Source organism: Empidonax traillii, unplaced genomic scaffold (assembly GCF_003031625.1).
Source record: "Empidonax traillii isolate 1590-97213 ecotype Southwest subspecies unplaced genomic scaffold, ASM303162v1 scaffold91:size2966241, whole genome shotgun sequence".
Taxonomy (NCBI): Eukaryota; Metazoa; Chordata; class Aves; order Passeriformes; family Tyrannidae; genus Empidonax; species Empidonax traillii.
In genome coordinates, this window is record NW_020955284.1 from 1,740,742 (window position 1) to 1,761,098 (window position 20,357).

The following is a 20,357-nucleotide window of genomic DNA, read 5'->3' on the forward strand; positions in this document are numbered from 1 at the left end:
TGCCAGTGCTGCCCTTTGGGGTGTTCTGCATGTTTTTGCCCCAGTGAATTTGGGGCACTCATCACATGGGGCATTAGATTAGATGGGTCCTGATGTACAGACCCCAATAGAGGGATGACCCCTGGTCTTTGCAGTGCTTGGGTGCTTTGTGTGTTACATTCTGTCCCAGCAAGGGATGAGAGGTTGAGGGTGCATTTGGAGTCATTTTGGATGGTGTCTGTCTGTCTTAGATGAGAGCCTGGCTCACCCAGCTTGCCCTTGCTTTGCAGGATTACATCCTTGTGGTGCCTGAGGACAGTTACAGCTCTCAGTACCTGCAGGAGGAACCCCTGGACAAGTCCTATGATTTCATCAGCAGCTGTGGCATCAACAGCTTCTACATCAAGTGAGACCCTTGGCTTTGGGTGCCCTCTCTGCTGTCTACAGCCTGCACCTTCCTCAGGGAGCAAAACCACATTCCCTTCATGTGGGGCAGGGGAGGAAGGTGGTTAAGGCTTTCCTTATGTATTGTCCAGACATGTGGGTATTTAGGGGATCTCCATGTTGCAGGGCTCTCCCTCCCTCTAAGTCAGTACCCGTTGCTGCAGGAGATCCTGCTGGATTTGGGGGTGATAGGGAGGCTGTGGGGAGATGTGCAACCCGGTGACCCCCTTCTCCCGCCTTGCCCCGCAGCCCCACCACGTCGTCGAGGTTCTGCCGCGACTCTGCCATCTCGCTGTCCCTGTTCTACAACAACGGGGCCCAGCCGTGCCGGTGCCACGAGGCCGGGGCGCGGGGCAGCCAGTGCGAGCCCTTCGGCGGGCAGTGTCCCTGCAAGTCCAACGTCATCGGCCGGGAGTGCTCCCGCTGTGCCACCGGATACTGGGGCTTCCCCAACTGCAGGCGTGAGTTGTCCCGTCTCCCTCCCTGCTTTCCCAGCTCTTGCTGGTTTGCCTCTTCCAGGGCTGAAGGCTGTTTTGGGAAGTGGCTGTGTTTTCCAGCCCTGTAATGTCTCTGCTTGGTGCAAGGCAGTCCAGCTGCCCCCAGAGCAGTTGAGCTCTGCATTCATTCCCCACGCTCTCCTTGGGTTCCTGGGTCTTGCTCCCGCAAACCCAGCCCTTTTCTGCCCCTTCCAGCCTGCGACTGCGGGACACGTCTCTGCGATGAAGTGACGGGGCAGTGCATCTGCCCTCCTCACACCCTGAAGCCCGAGTGTGTCGTCTGTGAGCCCCAAACCTTTGGCTGCCACCCCCTCATCGGCTGCGAGGACTGCAACTGCTCCCGACCCGGCGTGCAGGAGCTGACAGAGCCAGGCTGCGACGTGGACAGTGGGCAGTGCAGGTGAGGGAGCCTTATCCCAGCACTGGGGACTTCTGGCAGCACCTCTGGTCCCTGCTGGAGCAATGGGACACATCGGCAGGCTGCAGGGAGGAAATGTGCAGAATGGGGGAAGCTCTGAAAGCTCCTCACGCGGCACGGCAGAGGTTCTAACGCTGCAGCTCTTGTGTCCACCCAGGTGCAAGCCCAACATCATCGGGCGACAGTGTGACCTCTGTGCCCCTGGCTACTACCACTACCCCGAGTGCCGGCGCTGTGACTGCCACCAGGCTGGCACCGAGGCGAGCACGTGTGACCCTGTCACAGGGCAGTGTCACTGCAAGGTCAGTCCCTCGGTGCCTTTCTCCTTGGCTCCACTCTCCTGCTCTGGCTGCCATCTGGGAGGGCTGTGGGTGTCTGGTGTGCCAGAGGGAGCAGGGCTGTAGGAGGAAAGTGCCCGTGTGCCTGAGGTGCAGCCAGGCTGCCCCATGGGTTAGTGGGTTCAGAGCACCCTGAAAAGCTCTTATCTACCTGTTTTTCCTGGCCATGAAGGCTCACTCCTTGTCAGGGCTATCAGCCCTGTTGACTCCTTCCGCTCCTGCATGGCTGCAGAGTAACTCAACTGCTGCTGAGCTGCCTGCTCCAGCCTCTTTGTAGGGTGATTTCTCTTAGGGAACTTGATGTTTAATGGGTGCTTTGCAAGCATACCTGTTCAGGGACTGTTTTATTGTCTTTCAGCATCTTTCAGCATCACATCATTGTGCTTTAATCACTCACACAGCCATCCCTCCTGTCCTCTTGAGAAACTGCTGAGCCTGTTGAACTTTGCTTGTCTTCCAGGAAAACGTAGAGGGCCTGAGGTGTGACCAGTGCCGCCTGGGGACGTTTTCTTTGGATGCCACTAACCCCAAGGGCTGCACCAAGTGTTTCTGCTTCGGTGCGACCGATCGCTGCCGCAGCGCAGAGAAGCACCGAGCTGAGGTGAGAGGGGCCAGGGGCCACAGAGCCTGCAGGTCAGGTGTGCTCCATAGGCTGCCCTCGGGTCTCAGTCCTGCAGTAATCCTACCCCTCTGGAAGATACACTGTCTCCCAGTGCCCACTTTCAGCCTCTTTTCCTCGTCTCTGGGGTCTCCTGTCATGGCGTGAGGGGACTCTGCTGGGTGGGAGGCAGGGATGATGCTCAGCTTTCCAGTGGCCTCATCAGGATGCATGTGAGGTGTGAGCCCTTTCCGCTGCTCTGGGGACTTGGCTCTTCACCTGGATGCTTTCTGTAACTCCACTAGAAGATCCACAGCTGCTCTTCCCCCACAGTTCGTCGACATGAACAGCGGGTGGCTCTTGTTGAGCAGCGACCGCCACGAAGTGCCAACCACTCTGAGCCTGAGGGAGCAGCTCATCACCGCTGACCTCAAGAACCTCCCAGATGCCTACCAGGAACTCTACTGGGTTGCACCCAGCTCCTACCTTGGGGACCAGGTGAGAGGCCGATGGTGACTGGACCACCCTGACCCCATCAACACGTGTGCCAGCGGCATTCCCTCTGACATGCAGGCGTTGCTCGTGCTCCAGTTGAACGCAGGGAGCTGTGTCTTGTCTCAGTGGTGTGGACTTGCAGCAACATATGGCATTTGTCTCTCCCTCAGGTTTCCTCCTATGGAGGGCACCTGCGCTATGAGCTGCACTCCAACCCACGCAGGGGTGACGTGTTCATTCCCATGGAGTCCCGCCCGGATGTGATCCTGAAGGTGCAGCCCGAGAAATTCCCTTGTGTCCCCTGCTACTGGAGGAGCAGGATGAGGTGATGACTGACTCCTTTCTTGCTTTTCCCAGGGAAACCAGATGAGCATCATGTTTCTGGAAAGCACTTACCCATCCCCAGGGGAGGTGCATGAAGGCCGACTGCAGCTGGTGGAGGTGAGTTTGCACGCTCCACGTGCTCAGATGCTACTGGAAGATCAAGACCAGCATGTAGACAGAGGGGCAACTGCTTTGACCCCTCAGCATTTTAGGTGCTGCCTGTTGGCAACAGAACTGCTTGTGAAGAACTAGGGCTGTTTCACCTGTGCAAAGGGAAGTGGAGGCTGGGCTGCATTTTCAGGTGTCTGTGCTTCCTGCCAGTAATGCTGCGTCTTCTCCCACCAGGGTAACTTCAGGCACACAGAAACACACAACCCTGTGTCCAGAGAGGAGCTCATGATGGTGCTGGCAAACCTGGAACAGCTGCAGATCCGGGCCCTCTTCTCCCAGCTCTCTTCCTCCGTGTCCCTGCGCCGCGTGGTCCTGGAGACGGCAACAGACACAGCTACAGGCATTCGTGCCAGCAACGTGGAGCTGTGCTTTTGCCCAGCTAACTACCAGGGAGACTCCTGCCAGGTAAGGGGGAAAGTGGGGGGCACGCTGTTCCAGTCAGAGGGGAATCAGAACAGTCACGGTTTGGGTCTCAGCCACCCTTTGTGCTTGGTGTGGGTGGCAGCTGTGGGGTTTGGATGCCTGTGCAAAGCAGTGGTGCCAGGGTACCAGCTTCTGAGCTGACTCCTGAGGTCTTCAGCTGAAGTTACAGCTTGGGTTGTTCCAAAGGAAGGAACATCTCCCAGGCTCTCCTCCCACCTCTACAGTGCACCTGGGAGATGTTCAATAGCTGCATCTGCCTGGAAGGGGCATGATGGGGAAATCATTCAAGTGTTGCAGACCAAAATTATGTGCCTGCAGTACCTTGGAATAGATCCTTCTATCTGGGCAATTGTCTTGTGGTGATGAGGAGCAGGAAGGAGCTACACTGAGAAATCTTCATCGTTGCTTTTAATCTATTCTCCATCAGTACAACCCTGTGGGAAATCTGTCATGGAAATTAAATCAGTTTCTTTGCTTTTCCTGAAAGTATCAAGCTGTTTTTCAGATCTCTGACTTTTTTTGTCTCCTCAGGAATGTGCTCCAGGTTACTACAGGGACACCAAGGGGCTCTTTCTGGGAAAATGCATCCCCTGCCACTGCAATGGCCACTCAGATCAGTGCCTGCCAGGCTCTGGGATATGCCTTGTAAGTAAACAGTGAAGCAGCAGGATATTTTGGAGTTATGAGGTCTTCACATACTAACTGAGCCATTTAAGGGATGGTCCTGCTCAGGGGCAGTTGAGAGTGGAAGGCAGTTCTGGGAAAGAGGCATCCTAGTGGGGAATTCTTAGTGCAGTCCACCACTTCTTGCTGTCAATGCTGAGCCTGAAGCTTGCCTTTGCCTTGCAGAACTGCCAGCACAACACAGAAGGAGACCACTGTGAGCGATGCAAGGATGGCTATGTGGGCAACCCCTCTGCCCAGGAGCCCCTGCAGTGTGTGGGGTGTCCGTGCCCTCTTTCAGTTGCCTCCAACAAGTAAGCACCCTTGGATGGGATTCCCTGTCTGGCTTCACTTTTTAACCACTGGGAACCAGGCTGTGTTCCACTGGGGCATTGGCTTGGCAGTTACAGGTCTCTCAGTGCCAGCCACTGTCCTTGGCTCCAAACCATGTCCGTGGCCTCTTACTCGAGGGCCAAACAGCCCACAATGAGTGACCAGCTCCTCTGGCACCACATCCAGGGTAACCTGCACATCTCTGTGTACCCCTTATCGTTTCAGTTTTGCCGTTGGCTGTGTCAACAAGGGTTCCAACATGCAGTGCCTCTGCAAGCCTGGCTACGCTGGACCCAACTGTGAGCGGTAAGGGTAGTGGCACCTGTGTTTGTGGAGCCTCAGACACACTAATCCTGTGCACCCACTGCTGTGACAGAGGGGAAGTTGTCCTAGTAAGGATTGCAGTGGAAACAGTTGACTCTGCCTCTGTGTGCTTTGTGCTGGCAACATTTCCTTCAGTCCTTTCCAGCCTGAAAATGTCCTATTGCTGCCTCCAGTGCTGAAATACTGTGTTATTGTGGGTGTATGACTTAGCCGTGCTTTGCCTTGACTCGCAGTCTGTGATAAAGAGGCAAAGCACAAAGTGCTCTGAGCTCCCTGAGGGCTGCAGCAGTTACAGGTGTTGGATGCTCGCGCTGTTACAACTGTGCAACTCCAGCACGGCGCAAGATGAGCTACGGGATCCCTCCCCTGATGCCCTCGCTCTGTTTTAACTCGCTGTGTTTCTCCAGGTGTGCCCCAGGATACTATGGCAACCCCTTGGTGATCGGCAGCTCGTGCCAGCCCTGCGACTGCAGCGGGAACACGGATCCCAACATGCTGTTCAGCAGCTGTGACTCCCTGACAGGCGCCTGCTCGGGGTGCATGCACCACACAGCCGGCGCGCACTGCGAGCTCTGCGCCCCTGGCTACTACGGGGATGCCGTGGTAGCCAAGAACTGCACACGTGAGTTCTTGCTGCCCTGTGGGGCAGGCAGCAAACACGGGGGGAAGGGGAGCTTGGACAGACTGACTGTGGATATGTTTAACGCCTTGGCCAGGCCGTGCGTTGTCCCGTTGAGTGACGTGCTTGGTTGCGCGCGTTGCGGCGTCCTAGACAATAATGAGGAGGTTGACGTGGTGGTGTTAGGTTATAGGTTGGACTTGATGATTTCAGAGGTCTTTCCCCACCTGATTGATTCTGTAATTCTGTGGGGGAAAAAAAATCTACCCTCAGCATAATTACTCCTAATCCACTCCTGAATGCAAAAATGCCAAACTGCACCCAGGCTGGAAGGGTCTTGCCATGAGCAGCTATTGCAGCAGTGATGCTCATGCTCCCTCTGGAGTATGGGCTTGCACAGCCCACTCACAGCAGTGCTCCTCTCCCTCTGAGGAGCAGCAGCCCAACCACAGCTCACAAAAGTGGGCTGCCATGGCAGGTGTCATGGGAATAATTTGTCAGGATCAAATCCAAGAGGAGAGAGGCTCTGTCTTGGTCTGACTGTGATAAATAAGGGGGAAATAGGATTCCTTATTGGGAATAAGTTTTGTGAGAGGCTGAGAGGGTCTTCAGTGTAATGTTAGGTATATTTTTCCCTGACAGAGTGCAACTGTTCACCTTGTGGGACTGACTCCTGCCACCCACGAACTGGCCAGTGCTTCTGCAAGACTGGAGTGACAGGCCAGCACTGCGACCGCTGCGAGGTGAGGGTCACCTGTGCACTGGAATGGTGCCTGTCCTGGGGACAGGGATGAGGGACAGCCCCAGTGTGTCGTGCCCAGGCTGGCAACCATGTGGTGGAGTCTGGATTTGCATGAGCTATCTATAGGTGAAAGCCTACTCAAGATCTGTCAGCAAGTGGTGTAGGCAACATTTCGCTGCAGCCAGGGCAGGAATGTGGTATCCTTTGGGAAACTGCAGTAAACCGCATTTTCCTGAGTGCATCCAGTGTGAGAATTGCAGAGCAAGGGCGAGTTTTGCAGGGCAGTGCTGTGGTGTGTCCGGGTTTTTACTGCAGCTCCACATCTTTAACCACATTGCTACAGGTTTTGTGGTGGTCAAAACACACCAAGAAAGCAAGGCTGGGGTCCCACATCAGTGCCCCCGGGAGGGAGGCACTCATACCCTCTTGCTGAACAGGGCACCCTCTGTCCTGCTTTTCCCTAGGAGGGATACTACGGCTTCGAGGGGTGCTCGGGCTGCCGGAGGTGTGACTGCGACGTGGGCGCTGTGGGGAGCAGCTGCCACGAGCAGAGTGGGCAGTGCAGCTGCCTGCCCGGCGTCAGCGGCTCCCGCTGCCAGCAGTGCGCCCCGGGCTACTGGGGCTTCAGCCAGAGCGGCTGCACAAGTGAGTGTGGGGTCCCAGTGTGGGGGAGTGGGGCGGGGCATTGGTGGCACGTTGTGCTTGTCCGGTTGTTGAAGGTGGAAAATGACTGGCCGCCGTCGGAGGGCCCGGGTTTGTGCAGGCAGACCGCCGGCAGCGGCACGTGGATAAGCACAGCTGGAATAAACACAAAGTGATGCCAAGGGCCTTTGCCTGTTGTTCAACTCTGCAGAGTGTGAGTGCAGGGGGGGCTCCTGCGACCCACGCACCGGGGAGTGCACGTGCTCCAATGGGCTGACGGGGAAGCAGTGTGACGTCTGCATGCACGAGAACGAGATCCCCGTGGCCAACGGCCCGGACAGCGTGAGGTGTGAAGGTCTGTATCCTGCAGTGCTGGGGAAGGAGGTGAGGGAAGCCTGGGAAGGGGCCTGTGCTGACCGCTCCGTTCCCCTGGCAGTGTGTGACAGCTGTGTCCTGCTCCTGCTGGAGGACCTGCAGAGCATCGAGACGTCCTTCCCCTCCATCCGCGGCCAGCTGGTCAACCTCAACGCCAGCTCCATCGCCTGGGCTCGCCTCCATGGTCTCAACAGCACCATACTGACCATTGCTGTACGTGGAAAGTTTGACATCACTTTCTGCTCATGTTCCCTGGCCTGTTGGCCTGATTTTGTCTTTTTTTTTTTTTTTTTTTCCCCAGAACCAGCTCCGGGAGTCCCACAGAGCCTTGAACAGGGTGAGGCAAAGGGCTGATGAGCTGGAGGATGAGAACATGGACCTCACACAGGACCTGAATGCACTGCAGCACAAAGTAGGGTATTCCTTTGCCAGAGCACAAGTCCCTTCTTTTACCAAAATGAAGGCTGTGAGGAGCCCAGTTCAGGCTGGTTGGATCTCCTGCCCAACCAGCACTAAACTTCAGTATCACATTCTCCAGCTTAGGTGCTCAAGCTGGATTTCCTGCATTCATCCCTTGGGGATGAATGTTAAATATGGTGTGATATTGATGGTTGTTTCTTGATTTACTACTTTCTTTTGAGGTGGATCTAACTTTAAGCAGTAAAACTAAATTCAATCAAATGTCATTTATAGAAGGAGCATACGAGGAAGGAACATAAAACATCCGGGTTCACCATAATTTTCCAGAGAGATCACATAAAATGTCATCTCATTCTTCAGCTGAGCCAGTGTTTTTGTTGTAGATGACCATGACTCACAGAGAAGCGATCCGTGTTGATCAGAACACGAGGGACACTTACCAGAGGGGGGAACAGCTCCTGCTGCACATCCAAAGCATCCAGAGGGGCATTGCAGGTATGTGAAGAAGGGTATTCACTTCGGGGTTTTTTTCCTGTGGTATGCCATGCTGTTGGTTCCAACCACCACTAAGCGCTTCATCGCTTAGGAAAAGCTTTGGAGAGAACAAGGGGAAATACAAACGAAATTAGGATCCCTGCATAATTCCTGCTTTTACTCTGACCAGTTTTTTGTGGGGCTCAACTGCTTGGCTAAGCACAGTCTTTGGAAAAAACACATTAAACTTGCATAAATGTTACTCAAATGCATAAAATGGGGGCAGTCTGCTCTACAGCTTTAGGAGAGATTTAGCAAAACAGAGTGGCTGGATCTGGGAGAGGAGGTAAAGCCACAGAACAATGCTTTGGATGTTACTGGTAGTGGTAGTTTCTGCCTCCTCCTGGCCAAGGAGGCAGAAATGTGGGGCAACGTCTCGGGTGATCTCAAGCGATTGGGGTTTGTGAGTACTGCATGAAACCTGGCTCTTTGTGAGGGTGGTGTAAGAGGGGAAAGATCCCAGGGAATGATGAGGGACCTAACTTGACCAGTGCTAACGGGGAATCTGGATTTCTCTGCAGACCTGGTGCGGCAGATGAGCAGATTTGGGGCAGCGAACGCCAGCACCACCTCCACCGAGGAGTTCCGTCAGAAGATAGCCGAGGTGGAGAGCATGCTGAGGGAGATGAGGGAGCGCAGTCTGGGCAGCCAGGAGGAGCTGGCAAAGCGTGAGCACGAGGAGGCTCAGAAATGTGAGTCCAGCTCGGTGTCATGGGACAGGGCTGCACAGATCCCGCTGGGTGTGGCCATTCATGGTTTGGAGCCCATGAGGATGCTACTCTCGTTGTGGTCATGTTAGTGAGTGCTGTTAGTAACCAGGCACCCCAAAAATTTTACAGGAGTTTCAGAGTCCCCTGTGACACTGCAGTGGGGTCATTTGTGGTCTCTTTTCTGAATTTTAGAGCAGAACTAACTGGGCAGTTCTGTTTAGTGACCAAAAATGACAACACTTAGAACCAGGAGTCAGCGTTATTATGTGATGTATTCACATTACGTGTGGCTGTAAATAAGTCACATCATTTTTCTTCGTATTTGCTGTCCCAAGAGAGGAGTTCAGTGTAATAACCAGCAGCTTGCACCACGGTAGCTCCACTGTCCTGAGGGCATCCTTGCAGGAGTGAGGGCACTGAGCCCAACTGCATAACCAGGCATGGTGGCACTGCGAGAATTGAGCACTTCTGATTAACAGGCCCTGGCAAAACATAACTGGAAACTGGAATTATAAACTGGCTCTTGTTTGAAATAAGTAATTTTTTACAGGGGAAGTAATTGAACACTGGGACAGGCACAGATGGGGTTCCTCCATTATCTGGAGCCTTTCAGGCATAGCTGTGCATCTTTCTGACAGAGATCCCATCTCTCTCACCAGCTCTGGGGGGAGGGAGGGAGAGAGAGAAGATGGTCAGTTCTGGCCTTGATACCTGCCAAGAGAGGCCAGAACCAGGCTTTAAGGCAGCCAAGCACAGAAGGAGGCTGTTAACACAGGAGGATGAATTAGCAACAGCTCTGATCTCCTCCATCCCATCCCCAGTGCTGCATCGGGTGAGGAGTGAGCTGCACGCCCGCTGGCAATCCAACCAGGACCTGGTGAGCAGCATCCAGGACCAGCTGGCACAGCACAGCTCCCAGCTGATGGATCTGCGCGATGCCCTCAACGAGGCTGTGAACAAAACCAGGCAGACAGAGGAGTTGAACAGCCTGAACCGAAACAACCTGGAGGAGAGCCAGGTAAGACCTTCACCAGGTAGTCCTGGCCGTGCAGTGAGGAGGGGCTATACCAGCCCTTCAGGTACCTAACCTTGGGTCTGTGTGTCTAGCAAAAGAGCCAGGAACTCCAAAAGCAGCACGGGCTGGTGCAGGAGACCCTGCGGATGGCCAAGGATGCCCTGGCCCAGGTCTCCGACTTCCTACAGAAAATGGAGCAAGCAAAGGAGGTGAATGGCAGAGGCACTTTGGCATGGGCAGAGGGTGGGGCGGTGGCAGCTCTCAGGACTGAGGTGTGTCTTTGCAGGCCTACGAAAAGCTGGCAGCACTGCTGGATGGGGCAAAACTGCCCCTGACTGAGCGGGTCAAGAAGTTCTCCCCAGCCAGCAGCAAGATCCCCATCGTGGAGCAGGCAGAGGAGCATGCCCGGCTCCTGGATGAGCTCGCAAGGAACCTATCCAGGTGAGGCACCAGTCCTGACCCTCACTAGTCAAGCCATCTCCTACCAGAGCTGGGGATGGGAAACTGCAGCCCCACACCATGGCAGGGGAGCAGCGGGGGGGTCACCTCTAAAGATTTATCCTGGAGCACATGTGTTGAGAAGCCCAAAGGCATTTGTCTGGGGGGGGACATGGGCAAGAGCCTGAACGTTTTCCATGGATTTGATGGCTTCAACTTCCAACACAGCATTATCCAGGGCACAAACCAGGATGGCTTTATCCAGCGGGCAATCGATGCCTCCAATGCCTACGCCAGCATCATTGAGGCTGTGAAGAAAGCAGAGCGAGCAGCCCACGATGCTGACGAGGCAGCCAGCGAGGCCTTGATGGTACGTGCTGTGGGGAGCAAAAAACAAACTCGCTCAACAAACTCCCTTCCCTCTGGCACTTGGGCGCTTTGTTCTGTGCCCCAGAGCAGTGCCTCTGCCATGGCTGGGGCCCGACTCAGTATTTGGGTCTCCCTGTCTCAACCCACTCACTGCAGTTGTCTGAACAAACATTTTGTGTGCAGTCAGAGCCAGAAACTTGAATTCCTCCTCAGAGTGCCGTGTTTGCTTCACAGAATGTCATGTCAGAAAATCTCGGGGCCGTGTCTAAAGCGCTGAAGAGGAACAGCAGCAGCCTGGAGGAGGCTGTGAGGAGAGAGCAGACAAAACTAAATGGAGGTAAGAGAGGCTCCTTGCAGGGTGTGATGTCCTTTGGGCTGGACCAAGCTCACACACAACATGTGTGTTTCTTTAACTGCAGCTATTAAAGGCTCTCTGCAGACAGCAAAGGACAAGCTGGCTGACCTCCGTGTGAGGAAGGAGCAGCTCCTGACCCAGCTTCAGTCTGTGCAGGACATGCTGGGCAAGGACCAAGGTTTGTTCTGGGGTGGCTGGAATGATTCTCTCTGCTCCCTTCTTCGTGCTTAGATTGTAACCCAGGGGTGCCTTCTATCTGCTCATGACCATCCCAGAGTTACTTCTCCTGTCTTTCCAGAGGACACAAAGGAGACAATCCAGAATGCCAAAGCAGCTGCTGCTGAGGCCAACGAAACAGCTGCAAGAGTGGAAGATACCCTGAGCACCATGAAGAAAAACCTGGATGAGTGGAAAGACCAGTATGGAGGCCTTCGAAATGAAGACCTGAACCAGGCAGTCCAGGATGCCAGGAAGTCTGGTGAGTGCTGAGCCTTCTGGGCTGCCAGGGCTGAGTCTGACGTGATTTTCCAACTGCCTGAGCTTCTTATTTCCCTTCCTCACTAACCTCCAAAACTCCTGGCTCCTTTCCAACCCCAGTGTCCAGCCTGGAAAGCACCATCCCACTGCTGCTGGAGAAGCTGAACAGCCTGGAGAACAGGAGGAACAAAAATGCCACGGTGTCAGAGAACATCGTCCGGATCCGGCAGCTCATCACGCAGGCGAGGAACGCTGCCAGCAAGGTGGGCTCAGGGGAGGGCTCGGGGGGAAGGGGGGCTTATCTGAGGGTAGCATGCAAACGGGAGGGTATTTGGGAGAGCTCTGGAGCCACCAGGCAGGGTCCCTTTCTCATGGGAAGACTCCAAGAGGTGCTTTGTCTTGGTAGAGCTGGCACTGACCAGACAGGCAGCAGCAATAGGTTCAGTGCCACAGGGCTGGATTTCTTTCCCTGCAGGTGAAAGTCCCCATGAAGTTCAACGGCACCTCAGGGGTTCAGGTCCGGATGCCCAGCAACCTGCAGGATTTGGCAGCCTACACATCCCTCAAATTCTACATCCAAAACCCCGAGCCCAAGAGCCGGCAGGACGAGACAGAGGAGGGGCGGTTCGTGTTGTACCTGGGCAGCCGGGAGGTGAGACGGGGCCCTATGGGTGGGTGGAGGGAGCTCGTATTGGCAGCATCACACCTTGACTTCAGCGCCTCACCTGCTCCCTGAATGTCTTTGTGGGGAATATGAACAGCCCCTGGATGCAGCCTGGAAGTGCGTGGGGAGTGGAATAGGGTGTTTATCCGGTGCAGCCCTGGGAGTGTCAGGGAGACACTCTCTGTCCCCTGTCCTAAATGCCAACATGTGGCCCTGTCTCTTCCTGTGTTCAGGCCACTGGAGACTATCTGGGCATTGTGCTCAAGGACCGCAGAGTGCAGTGGATCTACAAACTGGGCGATGAGGAACCAGCCTCCCTGAGTGTCGATGAGGATATTGGAGAACAGTTTGCCACCATCAGCATCAATAGGTAGGAAGGAGACTGTTGGGACACATCCCAAGAAAGCACAGCAGGAGAACTGCCCATGCAGCAGATGTGCTGTGCCCAAGCTTGGACAGGCCCTTAGGCTTGTAGACGTGCTGTGGACTCCACCATCCAGTCATCCCTAAATGATTAAGACTGAAACACCTCTGCAAAACTAGCAGGGAGATGTTGTCTTACCAGTTCATGGAGGGTCTGGGGGGGTGTCTGCAGGAGAGGAAAGGTGAAGCTCATCCTGGATGGTCCATTCACCTCTGGCAGTGCTGGTAGCATGAATGGTGGCCCCTTTCAGTGTACTGGTGCAGTGCTCCCCAGTGGGAGATGCACCCTTTTTTGGTATAGCTGTGTGGGGAGGGCAGAGTTTGCTGCTCTTTGGGGATCTGCCCTTGTCCTGACCATCCCTCCCTGCTGCAGGATCCTGCAGTACGGGCACATGTCGGTGATCGTGGAGAGGCAGACGGTGCACGAGACCAAGGGAGACAGCGTGGCCAAGGGGGAGCAGGGGCTGCTCAACCTCGACCCGCGCAACGTGGTCTTCTACGTGGGGGGCTACCCCTCCAGCTTCACGGTGAGCCGGCAGGGAGAGGGGGGCTTGGCTTTTAGAAGGTATCAGCCATGCCTTTGGCGATTCCGGGGCGGGGATGGGGAAACCCACTTGATTAAGGAAACCCACTTGATTAAGGAAACTTGCCCTAACTGTTGGGTTTCATTCCCAGCCTCCTCCCACTTTGCGCTATCCCAACTACCGCGGGTGCCTGGAGCTGGACACTCTGAACGAGGAGGTGGTGAGCCTGTACAACTTCCAGCGCACCTTCCAGCTGGACACCACCGCTGAGAAACCCTGTGCAAGGTAGGGCACCATGCCCAGGCCAGGAGCAGCTCTGCTCCATGGCACTTACCCCGACCCTCGGCTACTCCAGAGCACGGAAATGGTGTGGGATTGACGCCTCAGGCCTCTTCTTGTTGTCTCAGGTCTAAGTCCACGGGAGACCCCTGGCTGACTGATGGCTCCTACTTTGATGGCACCGGTTATGCAGAGATCAAGTTCGAGAGCCAGTTTGGCACAACCAAGCGCTTCGAGCAGGAGATCCGTGTGGTGTCCTACAATGGCATCATCTTTTTCCTGGAGAACCAGGCATGTGCTTGCTTACAGCAGTCGCTCATCTGGTGATGGAGGGGCTCCCCAGAACTGCACAGGCCCTCCAAGCTGGGCCAGGGTTCACTGGGGCAGGAGCATTTCCAGCTTGCGGTGTTAGCCCTGTGCCCCAGGGCCAGTGTTTGCAGATAAATCCCAAATAACTGTAACCGTAGTGTCAGGACACTGGCAGCAGGACCTGCTCCCACTGGAGATAAAGGGCAAGTGGGCTCAGTGCGACAACTGCATCCTGGAGCCCAGGACGTGGGGCTGAGTGTCTGTCCTGCCTCCCTCCAGGGTCAGTTCCTGTGTCTGGCCATCCGGGATGGGAAGCTGGTGCTTTACTACGACTTCAGCTCTGGCCTGGAGATGGCAAAACCCAGCAACTCTTCCTCCCTCACCATCAGCAGCACCACGAACAAAGCGGTAAGAGGAAACAGTGCCTGCCAGGCTCACTGGGAGAGGGAGGGCTCCTCATCTGGGGTGGGGACCCTTGTTTTTGGAGGGAGGAAAGAGCTGCAAAAAGTTCTTTGACTAGAGCCATAAACTAGACACCTTGTGCTGTCCTCAGTGATGGACATAATTGGCCCAAATTAATGGGTCATTTCTCTCCTCTGTCTCCAGATCCAGATTTTCCTCCTCAAAATGAATAACAAGAAGCGCATCCTGGTGCGGTTGGAGCGCCTCACCATCTTCGTGGTGGAGCAGGAGAACTCCCTAGAGAATGCTGTTTCCTACTACCTGGGTGGTGTTCCCCCAGCTGTGCTGCCCCCCAGGTGGGTCCAGGCCTTGGTGGGGTGGGTAGTCAGCATGTTCCCCTCCCTATTCCCTGGTAGTGGCCCTGGCCCTTTCTCAGCCACAGCCAGGGCTGTTGGGGCCCTGCTTAAGCTCTGGGGGAAGATGTCCTCTCCCTGCCCATCATCCTGAGCGCTTGAGGATGGGACATCTCCATCTCTGATATAGGATGTGGTACTGATGGGTATCACCAAGTCCTCCTTTGCTGTGCTGGGTGCTTTGGAGCAGCCTTATGCCTGAGGCACTGGAGATATCCGTGACCATTACAATTCCTTCACAGACACTTTGTCTGAAGAGCTGCAGGGCCAGATCCTGCCCAAGGCTGGGTCCTGCCTAGGGCTGTGCTCATAACACTGCTTGCTTCTCCGGCAGCTTGAAAGCGCTTTTCCCCACGGGTGGGCCCATCCGGGGCTGCATGAAGGGCTTGAAGGCTCTCGGCAAGTACGTCGACCTGAAGCGCATGAGCACCGTGGGCGTGAGCTACGGCTGCACCTCGGACCTCCTGGTAAGCACAGGAGGCAGCCTGGCCAGCCGGGCTGGGGAAAGGGTCTGTCAGGGAAGGGGAGCACGAGACCCCCAGGACAGGGCCCCATCTCCCCTCATTCGCACAGGAACAGGGATAAAACCCTCATTTCCTCGGCGCGGAGGGGTCATGGTGAGGTGTTCTGCGTGGCGGACTGTAGGACCAGCCAGACCCAGTGGGGACCAGAGCACCTCAGTCATCTCCCAGCACCCCAGCAACGCCAGGGCCAGGCTCCCACCTTGCCTCTGTGATGTCCCTCACAGGTTGCCCGCTCAGTCAGTGTCCATGGCCATGGCTACCTGACCCTGGCTCTGAAGGACGTGCCAGGGCTGCGGGATTTCTACAGCGGCTTCGGCTTCCGGACGAGCCAACGCGAGGGGCTGCTCTACCACCACACCACCCAGGTGGGCACCTGCAGGACCCCTGGGTATCCCAGCAGTGGGGCTGCTGGTGATGGTGCTGCTTTCCCTTTGTGGGAATTTTGGTGGGGCCAGGGAATTGAATCTGCAGTGAGATCTGCACCCTGAGCTCCTGGAGGGCAGTGGGGAAATGAGTCCTTCCTTTTGCTGCTGGGCAGCAATGGGGTGATGCTTTCTGCAGGAGGGGACGTGCCAGGTGTCCCTCCAGAAGGGCCAGCTGGCCTTGAACCTGCTGGGAACCGAAGTCATCACTGACAATGCCTATGCAGATGACAGGGCCCACTACGTGGCCTTCTACAGCGATGCCCGTGGGTACGTGTCCCGATGCTTTATGGGGGCTGGGGTGCCAATGGCCACAGGGACCTGCTGAGCCCCCACTGCTCCTCTCTCCCCCAGGGTCCGGCTGTACGTGGACGACGAGCTGCAGGACACAGTGACAGGCCCTCGGCCCAGCCGGAGGCAGCGGCGCCAGGACGGGCGGCAGCACTTCCAGCTCGGGGGTTCAGCAGATCCAGGTGCCCTCAGCAACCTCACCGGATGCATCGGGAATGTCTTCGTCAAGCGGTGAGCACCCCCGTGCCACTTCAGAGGGCAGGGCTCAGCCCCTCCCTGCTGCTCTGGTGACAAGGATGTCTTCTCCCCGAGCGTAGGGTGTCAGAGCCACAGATGGTGGTGGACCTTCAGCAGAACGTGGAGAGCATCAATGTCACCATGAGCTGTCCTTGGGGTGAGCAGCCGCAGCAGCTCAGAGTCACTCCAAAGAAGGACAGGAGGAAACCCAAGGTACCAGCTGCTGCCAGAACTCCCCACATCCTCATCCTCCTCACATGCCACTGCTGAGCACCTGTGCTGGCACCTGCTCCCCTCACCCCAGTCCTTGGTGTGTCTCGTGTAGGTGCCAGGCAAGCCTGCCCCCAAGGGCCGCCGCCACAACCAGGATGGGCTCTGCCAGCTGCACCCTCAGCCCCGCGCAGCCAGGGGCACCTTCCGCTTTGGGGGGGCCCCGAACAGTCGCTGGGAGTTTGATGAGATCCCAGCCTCCTTTGGGTGGAGGTGAGCCTGGCCCCATGCCCACCCCACACAGGCTTGGCCCTGGCGACCATGGCTTGGAGAGCAGGTGTTGGAGAGCCGGGTGCTCCCGTTACCCCCTGTCCCTGCAGGTGCCATTTCTCCCTGGAGGTGAAGCTGAACTCTTCCAGTGGGTTGCTGTTCTACGTGGCGGGTGAGAGGGGCTCCTTCATGGCTCTCTTTGTCTCCAACGGGCGCTTTGTCTTCCTGGTGGACGTGGGCAGGCGCCGGCTGCGGATCCGCAGCAGGGACAAGTACCGGGACCGGCGGTGGCACACGGTGAGCAGAGATCGGGGCTCAGCGGGACCTCTTCAAACCCACAGCTCTCCCCCCCAGTGACAGATGCCCCTGCAGGGGTTGGCCCAGTACAGCCCTGCTCCGGTAATCGCTTCCTGGTACCACATGGCACACCTGCAGTCCCATGGAAGCAAAGGGGAGAGTGAAAATACAGCCAGGGCTCCTGTCACTGGGCACATCCCTGGGGCTCCTCCCAACCTGGGAGGCCTCCAGTCCTGGCACTGACCTTTGGTCCTTGCAGGTCTTCTTCAGCAGAGACCAGAGCCGGGCCCAGCTGGTCATCGACGGGCTGCGAGCCCAGGATGCTGCAGTGGCCACCACAGGGCTCTTTGTGGCCCAAACCCCCTTGTACGTGGGGGGGGTCCTGGCTGGAAAAGCCAAGGCTCACATACCGGTAAGGGCTTGTCACTCCCGTGGCATCACCTTGTGCCTCCCAGGATTTTCCATCCTCTGTGCTCAATCCAGTGGCCTCTCTCCACAGGCTGCATTGGCCTCCAGCTTCGATGGCTGCCTGAGGAACCCACAGCTGGACGGGAGGCCCCTGGGTCCCCCCTCACGCACCTTTGGGGTGACACCCTGCTATGAGGGCTCACTGGAGAGCGGGGTCTTCTTCTCTGCAGATGGCGGGTCCATCGCCCTAGGTACCAACAGCAGCTTGGGCTGTCTCCCACAGCCCTGGGACTGGGTGGGACACATCCTGTGGGAATCCCCTTGTCCCTCTCCTCACCAGTGGCATTTCTCTCCCAGCTGATGCAGTGGTGACTGAGCAGGACTTGGAGGTGACAATGGAGGTGCGTCCCCGCAGCACTTCGGGCCTCATCTTCCACGTCGGCACGAGGAGAAGCCGCTATCTCCTGCTGTACATGGAGGAGACCAAGGTAGTGGGAGGGTGGCTTCCCCACAGGTTTTCAGAAGCTGTGTCCATCTCCTGCTCGTCCCACTCTGCTCACTGGGCCCTAATGGGTTTGTCTCACTCAGGTCACTGTGAGAGCAAATGCTGGGACTGACGAGTTCTCTGCATCGGTGACGTGCCCATCTCTCTGTGACGGGCAGTGGCACACCATCGCAGGTGAGGTAACAGCTCAGGGACTCTGCCCCACCCCTGCTTAGCCTACATCTCCTGGGGAAACCCAGGGCCCTTCCTTGGGTATTTAAACCCCAGCCCCACCCGTATGCATTTAATTTAAAAGATTGTAGCTGCCATTTAGTAATTTCTTAATTAATAAAAGTCCTTGCCTGATCTTAGTGCTGTCAAATCTGGTGGGCAGGAAAGACAGGGTTTTTCCAGGTCATGGAGCAGCCAGTGAGGACAAGGATGTTGTCCCCCATGGGCCTGGCTCCATCCAGGACTGCGATGTCCTGCTGAAAGTGGAAGCCCAACTTGCTTTGGTGTCAAGTGTGTCCAGGGGGCTCAAAGCCCACAGCTGGGAGCAGGGAATGCAGGATTCACACCAGTACAGCAGACTCACCCTTTAATTTAGCTGCCATTGAGCAAGTGCTGAGGTTTTGCATCAAGCCCTTTTTGGGGCTGGGGGTCAGTAGTTTTGCTCTGCTCCAGCACTGGGCTGGGCCGGAGGGTGGAGGTGGACTTGCTCCCTGGGTAAGGAAGCAACGCTGACTCTTGTTTTCTTTCAAAGTTACCAAATGGAAAAACATAATCCAAATTGATGTGGACACAGAAGGCAACCACACAGTGGGACCCAATCAACCTCCTGCACCCAGCACAAGGGCGACCTTCTCCCTGGGAGGGCTGCCAGGTGAGTTGGGAAAGACACGCTCCAGAAAGAAATACCCCAAAGTCAAGCAAGATACTATTCCTGGTGCAAGGAAGAGGTACTAATCTCCTGCCCTGTTATGAGCCAGACTAATGCCTGCTTTTCCTTGTTCCATCTGCAGAGACAGACAAGGCCAGCACAGGGCTGCTGTTACCTCCCCTCCCTCATTACGTGGGCTGTGTAAGGAACCTGCTGATTAACCGGAGGCACGTGGACCTGCCGCGAGCCGGGACTGCCAGGGGCTCCGTGGGCCTGAAGGGCTGCCCCGTGCTGTAAGTGCCACATCCATGTCCAGCCTGAGTGACACAACGCTGCTCCGGGCCCCGGCATCACCACTCGATGGCATCGACCGTGCTCAGACACATTTGAACTCCGGTGACTGCAGGCACAAGTCTGGGCCACACCAGAGGGGCCACGAATCCAAGGGGGAAGGAGGGCAGGGGAGGACGGCTGGGGAGAAGGGGGCACTCTGGGGACATGTTTCACAGACAGAACCAAAAAGTTGGAGCAGAATGTGGCGACAGGTGAGTCCTTCCCTGGTGGTGAAGCATCTGCAGCAGGACTTGTGCTGCCACGTGGCTCGTGGTGGGAGCGACTGCACGCGACAGAGCGTGGGCTGGAGCACATGGCAGCGTGTCCTGGATCCTGTTCCCTTCACCCCACACTCACAATGCACATAGATTTAGTTCACAGAATACTCAAGGCTATTAATAAACCATCACAGACTGTCTGCTGATAAAGGCTGCAGGCAGTTTCTGTTTTATCATAAATGCAATTAGGACAAACTGGATTAATTTCATCAGTTTTGTGGTTTTATAAGCAAAGGCACATTTAACCTCCCCCCCAAGGGCAGTCTCAGCTCACCCGCCACTGCTACACAAAGAGCTCTGCAAGGGGGAACTTGGACAAAATTCTGTTCACAGAATTAGCATCATCTAATCAGAGTAATTTATAAAAATCAAAAGAAAAGAACAATGCGCTGGGAGAACTGCTGAGGAAAACAGAAACACAACCACCACTGACTCTGCAGTTGCATCCAGCACTGCCAGTACAATGACTAAAGTCCTGTTGTGTGAAGCAAGAAACTATTGCTTGAAAGGGAAGAAATAGAAAGGTTAGCTCCACATCTGGCCAGGTGTGCAAGGTGACACCTGGCCCTCACCCACCCTGGCTCCTGCTCAGCCTCCCTCACACCTGGTGTAGTGCAGCCTTCACTTGAAAACAGCTTTTATGCTCCCAAGACACCCAGTTCACTCGTGCACTTACACGTCATATATATATTCATGTGTGTATATATATCTCTGGCCACGTGGGGACAAAATCTTGCTTCTGAAATGGACTTGTAACTTATATCATTATATTGTGGGTTTTGGTTTTTTTTTTTTATGAGGGGTAAATATTGTAAAATGGGTTTTTAACATCCATTTTAAACAAATGTAATTATGACCTGTTTTTAAAGTTGTAGTATTAAAAGATGGTCTTTGTAAATCACTGGTACATACTTTGGAGTCAAATAAAGTTTTATGTTACTCTCACTTTACTGGGGAACAGTAAACATGAGGCTGATGAGCTGGAAGGGGGATAATCAGCATCTCA

The 20,357-nt window shown here is 55.6% G+C and overlaps 1 protein-coding gene across 3 annotated transcripts in view; it reads left to right on the forward strand.

Moving 5' to 3' along the window:
- LAMA5 (laminin subunit alpha 5) overlaps positions 1-20,302 on the forward strand; it is an 85,616-nt gene extending 65,314 nt beyond the window's left edge. For all 3 annotated transcript variants that reach the window (XM_027881620.1, XM_027881621.1, XM_027881622.1), the window contains exons 33-80: positions 270-385; positions 673-884; positions 1,116-1,320; positions 1,496-1,640; positions 2,137-2,277; positions 2,608-2,772; positions 2,940-3,041; positions 3,127-3,210; positions 3,439-3,669; positions 4,219-4,332; positions 4,537-4,664; positions 4,909-4,989; positions 5,415-5,629; positions 6,269-6,369; positions 6,833-7,013; positions 7,222-7,365; positions 7,447-7,598; positions 7,687-7,797; positions 8,189-8,300; positions 8,861-9,031; positions 9,871-10,067; positions 10,157-10,273; positions 10,351-10,505; positions 10,731-10,872; positions 11,106-11,208; positions 11,291-11,404; positions 11,525-11,704; positions 11,824-11,966; positions 12,179-12,355; positions 12,601-12,737; positions 13,164-13,317; positions 13,466-13,599; positions 13,722-13,884; positions 14,182-14,310; positions 14,509-14,660; positions 15,052-15,184; positions 15,466-15,606; positions 15,803-15,933; positions 16,018-16,185; positions 16,272-16,404; positions 16,517-16,674; positions 16,782-16,968; positions 17,228-17,380; positions 17,468-17,627; positions 17,734-17,864; positions 17,965-18,055; positions 18,624-18,743; positions 18,883-20,302. In XM_027881620.1, coding sequence (XP_027737421.1) covers positions 270-385; positions 673-884; positions 1,116-1,320; positions 1,496-1,640; positions 2,137-2,277; positions 2,608-2,772; positions 2,940-3,041; positions 3,127-3,210; positions 3,439-3,669; positions 4,219-4,332; positions 4,537-4,664; positions 4,909-4,989; positions 5,415-5,629; positions 6,269-6,369; positions 6,833-7,013; positions 7,222-7,365; positions 7,447-7,598; positions 7,687-7,797; positions 8,189-8,300; positions 8,861-9,031; positions 9,871-10,067; positions 10,157-10,273; positions 10,351-10,505; positions 10,731-10,872; positions 11,106-11,208; positions 11,291-11,404; positions 11,525-11,704; positions 11,824-11,966; positions 12,179-12,355; positions 12,601-12,737; positions 13,164-13,317; positions 13,466-13,599; positions 13,722-13,884; positions 14,182-14,310; positions 14,509-14,660; positions 15,052-15,184; positions 15,466-15,606; positions 15,803-15,933; positions 16,018-16,185; positions 16,272-16,404; positions 16,517-16,674; positions 16,782-16,968; positions 17,228-17,380; positions 17,468-17,627; positions 17,734-17,864; positions 17,965-18,055; positions 18,624-18,743; positions 18,883-19,037 — 6,969 coding nt within the window. In that variant the 3' untranslated portion in view covers positions 19,038-20,302. The remainder of the gene's footprint in view (positions 1-269; positions 386-672; positions 885-1,115; positions 1,321-1,495; positions 1,641-2,136; positions 2,278-2,607; positions 2,773-2,939; positions 3,042-3,126; positions 3,211-3,438; positions 3,670-4,218; positions 4,333-4,536; positions 4,665-4,908; positions 4,990-5,414; positions 5,630-6,268; positions 6,370-6,832; positions 7,014-7,221; positions 7,366-7,446; positions 7,599-7,686; positions 7,798-8,188; positions 8,301-8,860; positions 9,032-9,870; positions 10,068-10,156; positions 10,274-10,350; positions 10,506-10,730; positions 10,873-11,105; positions 11,209-11,290; positions 11,405-11,524; positions 11,705-11,823; positions 11,967-12,178; positions 12,356-12,600; positions 12,738-13,163; positions 13,318-13,465; positions 13,600-13,721; positions 13,885-14,181; positions 14,311-14,508; positions 14,661-15,051; positions 15,185-15,465; positions 15,607-15,802; positions 15,934-16,017; positions 16,186-16,271; positions 16,405-16,516; positions 16,675-16,781; positions 16,969-17,227; positions 17,381-17,467; positions 17,628-17,733; positions 17,865-17,964; positions 18,056-18,623; positions 18,744-18,882) is intronic.
- Positions 20,303-20,357: the final 55 nt, after the last annotated feature.